At 41.5% G+C, this 13602-nt stretch overlaps 1 protein-coding gene across 1 annotated transcript in view; it reads left to right on the top strand.

The window, feature by feature from the left end:
* The window catches only part of esr2b (estrogen receptor 2b), a 49637-nt gene extending 36259 nt beyond the window's left edge, over nucleotides 1-13378 (top strand). Inside the window, exons 7-10 of the mRNA XM_030045051.1 lie at nucleotides 4136-4269; nucleotides 7966-8149; nucleotides 9534-9842; nucleotides 12275-13378. Coding sequence (XP_029900911.1) covers nucleotides 4136-4269; nucleotides 7966-8149; nucleotides 9534-9842; nucleotides 12275-12380 — 733 coding nt within the window. The 3' untranslated portion in view covers nucleotides 12381-13378. The remainder of the gene's footprint in view (nucleotides 1-4135; nucleotides 4270-7965; nucleotides 8150-9533; nucleotides 9843-12274) is intronic.
* The last annotated feature ends 224 nt before the right edge of the window (nucleotides 13379-13602 follow it).

Below are 13602 nucleotides of genomic sequence, written 5' to 3'. Positions count from 1 at the left end.
TCAAAAATGTCTTATTTCTAGTCAAAATATCTCATTACACTTAAAATAAGACATGATCACCTCAGAAGTAACTTGTTTTTAGACAACTGTCTCTTGTTTCAAGTGAAAATTTGCTTGTTTCTTTGGCAAAATTTGCCAGTGGAAAAAGTGAAAATTCACTTGAAATAAGTGAAAATTAGCTAGAAACAAGAAACTAATTTTGCCAATGAAACAAGCAAATTTTCACTTGTTTCAAGCAAATTTTCACTTGAAACAAGAGACAATTGTCTAAAAACAAGTTACTTTTGAGGTGATCATGTCTTATTTTAAGTGTTATGAGATATTTTTACTAGGAATAAGACAAATAATCTTGGTAAGATTTTGAGTTTTTGCAGTGCAGTCTCAAACTACGACTCGATATGATGTATAAAACACGTCTTGAGTTATCAGATTGTCTAATCACTTTGAAATAAATTTGATTGATCAAGCTACGCAATCTTAGATTTTAGACGCACGATCAGATCGCCGATGCCTCTTTCGATGTCGTGCTTTCTATGATTGCTCTGCTGTCGGTGAAATAATGATAATGATGATAATAGTTTCATGTAATCCTGTCCTTTTTGCTTTCAGTGTTGATTGTGAAACGCTTTGGCCGGCGTGTAGCCGAGAGGAGAGACGGGCGAACGAACACGTGAACCTCATCTGCTGCCGCCGCGTTGGCATTAATTTACAAAATCTGTTGCCACATCAGTTATTTTTTAAGAAACTTCTTGACCCGAATTCAAATGTAAAACCTTTTTCTGCAAAAAAAAGTGGTTTAATGGAAACGTAGCTGCTGACTTTCTCTGAGTAATGATTTAACTCACTGTACTCGCTCTGTCATGCGTGATCCTGCTGCTCATTGCGCTTTTTTTTTTTTTTTTATTACTCTTCAGGTCAAAGGGCTGCTGTGGTTTCACGGCTCGCAGGTTTCACCGTACAAATACTGGAAAGCTCAGAAGTAGCGGTGTCTTATTTTCACGTGGCTGCACATCGAGGCAGCCGCTCCTGGAAATATTTGACTCAGCTGAGCTCGGCTTGAGTCTGAGGTCAGGCCCCCCTAACCCCCCTAACTCGCCTCAACCCGCCGCAGCGCCCAGCAGGGCTGCCGTAACCCGGCGCCGCAACCATGTTAAGTCCATGTTAACGTAACTTTCTGACGACAAAGTTGAAGTTTTTTTTTTACCCTGTATGTCTGTCTGCAGCATTTTTAGGAAATATGTCCGCCTGTCTTACTATAGTTAGTCCAGTCATTTTAGGCCAAAATTGGGGTCAACCTAGGACAAATTACAAGCAAACTCAACTGATTTTGTATCCTCAGTTTGTCCTGAGTGAGGGGAAAAAAGTCCCAAGGAATCCCATTGGTGGAAAGTTTTGAAAATCACCTCTATATGACCATATAATACCAAAAAACAACCTTTTAACACAAAGGGGAAAGGGGTACAACATTTTACTTTCAGATATCACTATAAAAATTCACAAGTTGATTACACACACAAAGACAAGAAAAAAAGTCAATTACAAGTTCTCTTTGGGCAAATTGAATCGTTGGTAACTGGACTTGTATTTGTCTTAGGAAGACGTTTCGCCTCTTATCCAAGGGGCTTCATCAGTTCATGCGCATCGGTCTTTCTAGTCCGCACTAGTCTGACAAAGACAGTGGAGTGAGGTCCAGGTATTTAACCTCTGTGGGAGGGGCCACCCTAATGCCTGTGGGTGTGTTCATGCAGGCACTGGTTTCACTTGACCATTGTTGTGGTCTTGTGTTAACGACAGTCGTTAGGTGCTGGTTTCACTTGACCATTGTTGTGGTCTTGTGTTAACGACAGTCGTTAGGTGCTGGTTTCACTTGGCCATTGTTGTGGTCTTGTGTTAACGACAGTCGTTAGGTGCTGGTTTCACTTGGCCATTGTTGTGGTCTTGTGTTAACGACAGTCGTTAGGTGCTGGTTTCACTTGGCCATTGTTGTGGTCTTGTGTTAACGACAGTCGTTAGGTGCTGGTTTCACTTGGCCATTGTTGTGGTCTGGTGTTAACGACAGTCGTTAGGTGCTGGTTTCACTTGACCATTGTTGTGGTCTTGTGTTAACGACAGTCGTTAGGTGCTGGTTTCACTTGGCCATTGTTGTGGTCTGGTGTTAACGACAGTCGTTAGGTGCTGGTTTCACTTGGCCATTGTTGTGGTCTTGTGTTAACGACAGTCGTTAGGTGCTGGTTTCACTTGGCCATTGTTGTGGTCTTGTGTTAACGACAGTCGTTAGGTGCTGGTTTCACTTGGCCATTGTTGTGGTCTTGTGTTAACGACAGTCGTTAGGTGCTGGTTTCACTTGGCCATTGTTGTGGTCTTGTGTTAACGACAGTCGTTAGGTGCTGGTTTCACTTGGCCATTGTTGTGGTCTTGTGTTAACGACAGTCGTTAGGTGCTGGTTTCACTTGGCCATTGTTGTGGTCTTGTGTTAACGACAGTCGTTAGGTGCTGGTTTCACTTGGCCATTGTTGTGGTCTTGTGTTAACGACAGTCGTTAGGTGCTGGTTTCACTTGGCCATTGTTGTGGTCTTGTGTTAACGACAGTCGTTAGGTGCTGGTTTCACTTGGCCATTGTTGTGGTCTAGTGTTAACGACAGTCGTTAGGTGCTGGTTTCACTTGACCATTGTTGTGGTCTGGTGAAGGACAGTCGTCAGAGTCAGGTGAAACCCTGGTGAACGACGATCGTTGAGAGTCGTCTGAGGTTAATTTGTTGAACCTCCTGGGTATCGATGAAAGGGCAACATTATAGATTGGAGACAGGTGGTGCCGCAGACCCCCTCCCCTGTTGAGGGATGGTTTTTCCACTTTCACATATATGGCCTCTTTTACTCTCAAACCATCTATCCTCCCTGTCCAAAATCTTAACATAGCTGTCTTCAAAGGAGTTCGCCCTTCTGTGTTGAGCCATGCGTTTGTTCAATGGTTGTTTTGTTTCCCCAGTGTATAAGTCCTTGCATTTCTCACTGCATTGGACAGCATATATTAGGTTGCTCACCGACCGATGCGCACGAACTGATGAAGCCCCTTGGATAAGAGAAACGTCTTCCTAAGACAAATACAAGTCCAGTTGCCTACGATTCAATTTGCCCAAAGAGAACGATGACCTGGATAAATGACAATATTCACAATAATTATACAGAATAATTCAGAATAATTGTAATTGACTTTTTTTCAAAAAAGTCAATTACAAGTTCTTTGAATTATTCTGTTTACACATGCATATCACACATTATCTGATTTGATATGCGCTAATTGGAATAAATGCCAGAACAGATATTTAAACAGTGAATTAAAAGGTTACTGTATATATAGTAACCTTTTAATTCACTGTTATAAAAGGCTGTTTTTTGGTATTATATGGTCATATACAGGTGATTTTCAAAACTTTCCACCAATGGGATTCCTTGGGACTTTTTTCCCCTCACTCAGGACAAACTGAGGATACAAAATGAGTTGAGTTTGCTTCTCTTGCAGTTTGTCCTAGGGTTTTTTCATAAAATGACTGGACTAAGTAGGAAGCGTCTCAGACACGCAGATCTGCTGTTTAGATGAAATTTTAAAGGAACATCAAGCGGTTCCTTCACTGTGCAGGAGGGATTTCCATGCAGCCGTAAGATGATTTTAAAGGTGGACAGGAGCCTAGCTGAACGCTTTGCCCATGTAAACGCATGAGAGCTTGTTCTTGAGTGTTGTTGTGGATTTTTCTCAGTGATTTGTGATTCATTTCCCCGGGCGCACAGAGATGGAACTCGCCCGGCAAAGCAAATAGGAGCCGTGCTTCCCGTCATGTGACGTTTTCTTTGTGAAGTTTCTGAATTCAAGTGGCGCCTCGGAGCAAACAGGCTCCTCGGGTGAAAGGAGGCGTCCTTGTGAATGACGCACGGGACACGAACACGAGGATCTGTGCTGCTTTTTCTCTTCTCTGTTTTCAGACGTGAGCTATTTTTTGATTTTGGCCCCCATCGATTATGTCTGTGAAACTAAGAAAACAAGACAGGTTGTTTCTTCATCTCTGTTTTCTCTCTCTCTCTCTGCCTGTCTCTCTCTCTCTCTCTCTCTCTCTCTCTGCCTGTCTCTCTCTCTCTGCAGGGACGAGGGCCTCTGTGTGGAGGGCATCATGGAGATCTTTGACATGCTGCTGGCAGCCACTTCGCGGTTTCGTGAGTTGAAGCTGCAGAGGGAGGAGTACGTCTGCCTGAAAGCCATGATCCTCCTCAACTCCAGTGAGTTTCACACACACACACACACACTCACACACACACAATTCTTTACTTTGCAGCGTCTTTATTTCCACACATAGTTGTTGTTTTATGTAACCCTGCTGTGCGGTTGCTCCTGTTTAAAGGATGTCTGCACATAATTATCTTTACCAGAGAAGAAGTGGGTCACTTAAAAAAAAAAAAAAAAATCTGAGTTTAGAGAAGGTTTTTTCACAAAAGAACCCAAAAGAAAAAAAAAAATCTGACCATAATCTGATATCTTGTATTTGTTTGGCCTTTAAGCTGCCATTTTATTTTATTTTTTTAAACAACATTTCTGCTTTCACCATCCACAAAATGTGTGTTTTTTTTTTCTTGTCTGCAACGTTTTAATAATAATTCTCTTTGACTGTATTGACCGCAGCTGAAAACCTATAAAGATGAATGGCAGTTGTGTCTAAAACTCATGAAATTATTTGAATGAATCAGCGAAACATTTTGTGCTCATCAGAGGACGGGGTCTAACAGGGAGGAAAACATAAACCAGTGACAATATAATTGATATGTAATTTGAATAATCATATATTTTTGCCTCCACCACTGACGGTGGGTGGAAGTCTCGGTTTTCACCTCAGTTTGTCTGTTTGTCTGTTAGCCCTCCTGTTATGTTCAAATTTACCAACATCTTTTATGTTTAGGCTCAATTTGACTCCAGCAGTTTAAACAACCACAAAATTATTATGATTAAAATTGTTACTAACGTTTATGTGTCAGGTACTTTATGTTTCTTTGTTGACGACCTAAATAGCCCTTTAAATAAAACAACAATAAAACAACCCCCCACCCATATGCAAATCACCTTAAAATCTCACTGATGGACCTAAAATTGGAAAGAAATAATAATTTTTGGTGTTTTAATGGCTTTATATTATTTCTAAGTACAATTTTTTGTTATTTATAACCAGTGCGTTACAAAGTGTGTGCAGGACATTGAAAACATATCATCATGTTTACCTGGTAGTACCCATTACATTAGGAAAACTCATTAAATATGAAGCAAAAAAAAAATGATGTTGATCATTTATTTATTTAGAGACGTTAAACACTGAATGGGGTCAAATTGACCCCAGACATAATAGGAGGGTTACAGGAGGGATTTTGACGAAACTTCATGCAGGGACTGGTGATAAGTGGAGGATGAGATGATCAGATTTTGGAGTATCTAGGTCAAAGGTCAATGTCACGGTCACCCAAAGGTCAAAAGTTTAATTTGGGGTGAATTCTCCTGAACGAGGCGTCGTAGGAAGACGCAGCGAGGAGGTCGCCGTCTCACCGCGAGCAGCTTCGGCGTTTTTGCACCACGTTTCTTCTTCATCTGCTAATTTCCAGCGTGTGTTTCCTCAACAGTCAGATCTGATTTCTAATCCAGCAGGAAGTTGTTCATGGAGCCATCAGCGGCTGAGAGCTCAAATCTTTTTGTATCTCAAAGTGGAGACGAAGCTGAGCAGAGGAGCCAGAGCAGTGAGATTCATTCATTCATGTTATCAGTGCAGCTCGGCTTTCCTCACTTTGGAAACAGAAGATCTGCACTCGTATTAAAAGTGATGTCACCTGAAAATATTAAACACACACAAAAAAAAAGAAAGTTGTGAAACACTGAAATGTGGATCAGAGACCGGGGGAGGTGGTTTCACTCCCGCTGGCAGAGCTTTTTGTTTTTTCACTTTTCTACTTTCCTTTCCTGTTCTTTTCTTTTTTTTTTTTTCATGACATGACGGAGTTCGCCGTGAAGCTGGATGTTTTTGTTTTTTTGTTTTTTAACCTCTCGTGGGCTCCCAGCGGTCGCCGCGTCCTCCGCCAGCCGCGCTCTCACTCCATCACCTCTACCGCTCGAGGTTTCGAGGTGACCGACCTCCCAGTGTCCTCACAAAGTTCACTACTGTTCACACACACACACACACACACGTGCAGCCTCTGCCAGACTCAGTGTTGACTCTGCTCCACTGCAGCTGGAACGAAAAGGGAAGAAAAAAAAAAAAAAAAAAAAAAGAGTACAAAAAAGTACAAATTGTGCAAGATGTGAAATCAAGTGGAGAAAGTCAAGAGAACAGGGAGGAATGTGAGGATTTATGAAGTTGGACAGATGGAAGGTATGGCTCAACCCCGCAGGCTGGCCTCTGTCCTGCTGGGAGGAGTGGCTCCGCTCTGCCGCCCTCTACTGGCCCACATCAAACATCAGGACCACCACTGAGCCTGTGAGCCTCTTAAAAAGAGAGTTTAGGCTCAGAGTCACAAGTTTAAACCCTCAGCAGCCACTGGGTACGATTACACACACACACACACACACACACACACACACACACACACACACACACACACACACACACACACAGGATTCAGACTATGAGCTGGTTTTCAGTTTACATCAGAAATATCACGACTGAAAAGCTCAGAGAAACCCAGTAAAAGTACCTGGTTGTAAATCGTCTTCCTGCCTTTCCGTTCGTTATTGGCCATCTGCACGAACCTAGACTCGCACAGCATTATGGGTAGGCTTTGCGTGTGAAGAGGAATATTGTTATTTTATTGTTTAGAGAGGCGTGGATGCTCAGTTTCAGGGCGTGAAAGGGTTCATGTGAAGCCAAACGAGACGTCAAACAAACAGCGTGGATAACACTTTTTTTTTTTTTTTTGCAATAATCAGTTATTTTGCAAACATAATTTTATGAGTCTGGTGTTTTTGTAAGCATGCAGTATATAAATGGATTCCCGACTTCTTGATACTTGCTGCTTGTAAACATTGGGGGAGTCTCAGCTGTTTCACTAAATTGATCTGAAAGTTGTGGTGATTTTTTTAGTGGCATAGTTTTTAATTTAGTAAGCATTTTTTCCTCACCAGCAGAGAAAACATCACAAAAATGTGTTTAACAGTCACACACAGGTGAGGAACTTTTAATAGAGAAACCAAGTAAAGCAGCAGCAGGTTGATGCAGTAAAATATCTAATCTCGCTGCTGCTGCAGATTCAGACATGAGAACCAATCAGAAGCAGTCTAGAAATCTATTCAATAATCCACCTGTAAAGCACCTTTTAGGGCCAAATAGGAGCAGGAGCCACCATCATACTGTCAGTAGGCCTTATTAATGCCTGATATCCAATAATCAATAAAAGGCCACACTGCAAAAACTCAAAATCTTACCAAGATTATTTGTCTTATTTCAAGTCAAAAATGTCTTATTTCAAGTCAAAATGTCTCATTACACTTAAAATAAGACATGATCACCTCAGAAGTAAATTGTTTTTAGACAATTGTCTCTTGTTTCAAGTGAAAATTTGCTTGTTTCATTGGAAAAATTTGCAAACAAGTGAAAATTGTCTAAAATCAAGTTACTTCTGAGGTGATCATGTCTTATTTTAAGTGTAATGAGACATTTTGACTTGAAATAAAACAAATATTCTTGGTAAGATTTTGAGTTTTTGCAGTGCAATATTAATATTGTGCACTGATGGAGGCAAAAGCCCAAACGTTTGTGCTTCTGTTCCTGTTTTCCAGCCTCGTGCTGTAGTGTTATGTGGAGAGAGGAAGTTTTGACAGATTTGGGATGTATCCTCCTCTCCGAGTCGATTGGTCTCTTACGTTAGTTGCACACGCTCTCAACTCTTTAGCGTCTTGGTGAAACCTGATGGTTGTGGCTCATGTGTGTCCCCCCTGTCCTGCAGACATGTGCACGAGCTCCCCGGAGACGGCGGAGGAGGTGGAGAGCAGGAACAAGCTCCTGCGTCTGCTCGACTCGGTGATCGACGCGCTGGTCTGGGTCATTTCCAAGATGGGCCTGTCGTCCCAGCAGCAGACTCTGCGCCTGGGCCACCTCACCATGCTGCTGTCCCACATCCGCCACGTCAGGTACGGGCAGACACGCACAGGAGACGCTCCAACACACAAATGACGGAAAAAATCTTGCAGGGAGCGCTCGATTCTGCAGCCGCTGGATTACATGTGTCGAGTGAAGAGGAGCCACGGAGGCTCTTCCAGGGCCTGGCGAGCAGATCCAGACGGCCCTGTGAGGCTCAGATGGTCGACTGTAATTTTGTCCCTGTCAGAGAGCCGTACAGTCGCAGCTGCGGTGAATCCTCTGAGTATTTCAAGATGCTAAATGTGCAAATGTCCAACAAGGCTCCATTTTAACCATGATAGTCTCCTACCTTATGGGCCATTAAAATCTGTGCATATTATCCATGTGCATGTCTATCAGTTTTAATGTTAGTGTGAACTCTATCACGGTATTTTTTATTTTTTTCTCAGCAACATGAGAACTTTGGCAGGAGAAAGTAATTGAAAATGTTACTGGGAAACCTTAACTTGTCAAAAAAAACTAAAAAAAAAAAAAAACATCCCCCACCAATGGATCCAAGGCAAGACAAGGCAAGTTTATTTGTATAGCACATTTCAGCGACAAGGCAATTCAAAGTGCTTTACATAGAGCATAAAGGCATTAAAACAATATAAAAGCAACACAAGAAAACATACATAAAAACATTAAATAAAAAGAAGCTAAAAGGAGAATAAGATAGAACAGGAAATTAAAAGTTTCAGTGCAGTGTAAAATATTAAACCTTTTGCAGAATCCCAGTTTAGCCTTTCACTGTGTCTCCCAGCCTGAGGATTGCTGGTTTGATATTCATACATGTAGTGTTTCTGTTTATTTAATTTATGGTGTCTGTTGTCTGGCGTTGCCCTCTCTCTTATACATACTGTTTATATTTATATATTTTTTTTGTTTATAATTGATATATACTGTTTATACAGTTGTCCCTCGCTATAACACGGTTCACCTTTCGTGGCCTCGCAGTTTCTCGGATTTTTTTTTAGTGCAATTTTGCATGTTTTTTTTTTGTTTTTTTTTTACTGGACTTATTTTTCTACGAAGGTTTGAACTTTGACAGTTTAAACAAGAGAGAAAAGTGTATAAAGTGTGTAGTGAGGGGTTTAACAGCCTTAAAACATCTAGAATAATTGTAAAAAATAAAGCTGACTACTTCGCGGATTTCGCCTATTGCGGGTTATTTTTAGAACGTAACTCTCGCGATAAACGAGGGACCGCTGTACTTATATATTTTATATTTTATATTTACATTTCTTTCTTTTTTTTGTTTTTTTACCTTGCTTTCTTTATTTATTCAGGCTTATACTGGGACCTGAGTCCTAATTTCGTACCACTAACGTGTAAATGTGAGCTGGTCTGACATAAAGTTCCTTGAATCCTTGAATCCCTCTGCTGTGTTTGCAGTAACAAAGGCATGGACCACCTGTCCACCATGAAGCGCAAGAACGTGGTGCTGGTTTACGACCTGCTGCTGGAGATGCTGGACACCAACACGTCGGGCAGCAGCAGCCGCAGACCGTCGCCCCTGTCCGGCCCCGACGGCCACCCCGGCCAGGACGGCCACCCCTGCCCCGCCCGGCCCGCCGCCGCCGCCCCGCCCTGCGCCGCGACTGAAACTCCCATCCTGGACACGCATCTCCAGGCTCAGCACCACCAAACTCCACCTCCATCCCATAATTTACAGCCGGCTCACACGCCTGTGGAGAGTAACGGGTGAGTTCTGACTCGGAGAAATTCATCCCATGCACTGCAAAAAGTCAAAATCTTACCAAGATTATTTGTCTTATTTCAAGTAAAAATGTCTTATTTCTAGTCAAAATATCTCATTACACTTAAAATAAGACATGATCAGCTCAGAAATTACTTGTCTTTAGACAATTTTCACTTGTTTCAAGTGAAAATTGTCTTGAAACAAGCAAATTTTCACTTAAGTGAAAATTCACTTGAAATAAGTGAAAATTAGCTAGAAATAAGAAACGAATTTTGCCAATGAAACAAGCAAATTTTCACTTGAAACAAGAGACAATTGTCTAAAAACAAGTTCCTTCTGAGGTGATCATGTCTTATTTTAAGTGTAATGAGATATTTTGACTAGGAATAAGACATTTTTGACTTGAAATAAGACAAATATTCTTGGTAAGATTTTGACTTTTTGCAATGTACTGTTACTGTGCATGATTTTTTAAGTTAGAATAGATGATAAAACATGAAACATAAATATTAGATTAACGCTGCGTTCCATTTAAATGTACCAGAGTCTGTTCCGGTGAGCCGGCATGCACAGCTCCAGGCTCCTGGACCTGCCCAGTAGACCAGTTCGCAATTTGGTGTTGGGAGAGTTTCTCACTTGAACTGAGTCAGTGGATCCCCAGACATGAAAAATCACCGAGGTGCTCGTCCGCCACAGCGTCACGAATGGCACAATGGGCAAATCAAATATGGCTGTCATCTGCTATGATGAAAAATCGAACGTTTTTGTTTCTGAGAATATTTACACATTTAATACCTCCATTCTAACTAATTATGGTACATAAAATTCATTTTTTGATGTTGTTACGATCATTCTGGGTGATTTTGACCTTGAAAGGACATGGTAAAGATCAAAGGTCAAGGTCATTTTACTATTCTGAAGCTCTTGGCCATAACATGACCATTTTTAGGGGTAAATATTGGGTTTAATATCCTTATAATACGGTCTAATATGGTGACACTTAGTGTTACTATGGTAACACTGTGGAGGACGAGCACCTCGGTGATTTTTCATGTCTAGGGACCCATTGGCTCAGTTCAACACCAAATTGCGAAGTGGTCTACTGGGCAGGTCCTGGATTACAGGCTCCTGGTACTGAGCCAGCTACACTACTCGCAAAAAGTTAGGGATATTTGGCTTTTGGGTGAAATTTATGGAAAATATAAAAAGTTCACGCTACAGTGATATTATATCATGAAAGTAGGGCATTTAAGTAGAAGCATACACTGGTGATTTCCTCATCTCAAACAATTTGTTGAAACAAAAGCCAACAACAGTGGTGGATATACCACAACAAAAAATGTCAGTGTCAATAACTTGTCATGTGCCCTTGAGCATCAATTACAGCTTGACAACGACGTCTCATGCTGTTCACAAGTCGACTTATTGTCTGCTGAGGCATGGCATCCCACTCTTCTTGAAGGGCGGCCCTCAGGACATTGAGGTTCTGGGGTACAGAGCTCCGAGCCTCTACACGGCCACTCAGCTGATCCCATAGGTTTTCTATGGGATGCAGGTCTGAGAAAGTGCAGGCCACTCCATCTGAGGTACCCCAGTCTCCAGCAGCTGTTCCCTAATGATACGACCTCGATGAGCTGGAGCATCAAACACCTGATGTGAATTTTGCCGTTAAACTCCTTGTTAGAGAACAGCAACTTGTGCAAAAAGTACTGAAACACTGAACAGTTGGACATGTGCATTCAAAAGTTTACAGAAGGTCACATTAAGTTCACCTGTAAAGGTTATGATGCATTTTAAATTTCATCCTGAAATTTCACCCGAAAGCCAAATATCCCTAACTTTTTGTGAGTAGTGTAAATTAAACGCAGCCTCAGTCCCGCCTGTGTTTACGGTGCTGAGTTAAACTGGACCGTCACGGAGCGTGGGTGGACATTTGTGTCACAAGTGCAAAATGAATTGTTTAAAAAGCCATCTGAAATATAGGTTTCTATTATTTTTAAGTAAGGAGTCACTCTGCAGTGCATTTTTCAGCTTAATCATACCTTTTATCCCCACTTTTTTCTCTGTATGGAAGCTCAATGTGATCCATTTAATCCACACCAGCCAGCCAAACATCCACACTGCAAAAACACAAAATCTTACCAAGATTATTTGCAAAATTCGTTTCTTGTTTCTAGCTAATTTTCACTTATTTCAAGTGAATTTTCACTTTTTCCACTGGCAAATTTTGCCAATGAAACAAGCAAATTTTCACTTGAAACAAGTGAAAATTGTCTAAAAACAATTTACTTCTGAGGTGATCATGTCTTATTTTAAGTGTAATGAGATATTTTGACTAGGAATAAGACATTTTTGACTTGAAATAAGACAAATAATCTTGGTAAGATTTTGAGTTTTTGCAGTGCATTAACCGCTCACTCGATTCCCTTCGCAGTTATGTGCACTCGCAGCAGTGGCCCGTGGATCCAGGCGAGGCGGGTCCCGCCGTGGAACTGACGGACTACATTATCACAGATCAAATTGGCATGGAGGCCATGTGAGCCCGGACCGCCTCACGGGACGGACAGAGACAGACTGAGACTGAACCGAGACGAGGCGCTCGGCGAGGCGAATCCCTCAGAGGATCGAGAGGAAACTTAACAAAAACAAAACAAACAAACAAAAAAAAAAAAAAAAGGGGGAAGTGCAGTTGTGAGGTAAATATTCAGTTTTTTGAAGATGTTTTTGGTTTATGAGATGCCAAAAAAAAAAAAAAAAAAAAAAAAAAAAGGTTTTTAAAGTGAAGTGTTTTCCGATCCGAGTGTATATTTTGTGTGCGTAATGTTTCTCGTGAATGTGCACTTTGTGGTCACGAGTACACACCGTGGAGCCCCCCCACCCCTCCCGCCAGTCGAACCGTGCTCTCTTTTTGATATTCCAGTATTTGTATCTCTTTTTTCACCTCGGTGTAAACATGCAGAACAAGCCATACCATCAGTGACTCACCTGAGGGCGCATGTGGCCGACACACTCGACATCCGCGAGACTAGATATCGATGTACAGCTATGATGAAGTGCCATGTTTTCTATGACGTTGTGCTATGTTGTTTATTTTGTTTCCCCCCCACAACTACTATTGCACTATGCTTACCAATGTGACTGTGGTGGAATCCGTACGTGTTCTTTCAGGATTTTTCTACTCTCTTTATACCGCACCGTCTTTGTAAGCTCAGCAGCGTCCGTGGAGTCAGCGAGCAGCAGTACGTGGCCTTTCAATGAGACGACTGTTAGCCCTCATTCCTGTTCATGTGCGCGAAGAGCTGAGGCTGAATTTACACAAGTGCCGGGAAAAAAAACCAAAAAAACAAAAAACAAACTAATAAAATCACAGTTTGAGTCCGTCCGCGATCAGAAGCGGGTCCGAGCTGCACGCTGATCGGGATGTTTTGGGGCGTGTCGTAGCTTTTCTTGAGGAAATCAGCGTGGCTTGTGGTGGAAAAAAAAAGAAAGAAAAAAAAAAAGCCAAAATGTCCATTAAAAAAAAAAAAAAAAAAAAAAACATCTGCTATGTTGAGATGAACTTTAAAATGTAGTTAAAGGACCAAACCTGTGATTTTTTTTTAATGTTTCAGAAGCAGAATCAGAATGAGGAAATACTGTATTGATCCTCAAGGGGACAATTTCCACAGATTTTAGACAGACGGAGAGATTCTTTATTGATCCTGGAGGAAATCGAGGCATTTCACATGGCAGCGATCCATTTTGCAAATCATGGAGGCACTA

This window comes from Myripristis murdjan, chromosome 22 (genome assembly GCF_902150065.1).
Source record: "Myripristis murdjan chromosome 22, fMyrMur1.1, whole genome shotgun sequence".
Taxonomy (NCBI): Eukaryota; Metazoa; Chordata; class Actinopteri; order Holocentriformes; family Holocentridae; genus Myripristis; species Myripristis murdjan.
The sequence above is the reverse complement of the archived record's forward strand: the minus strand, read 5'-3'. Positions and strand labels throughout refer to the sequence as shown.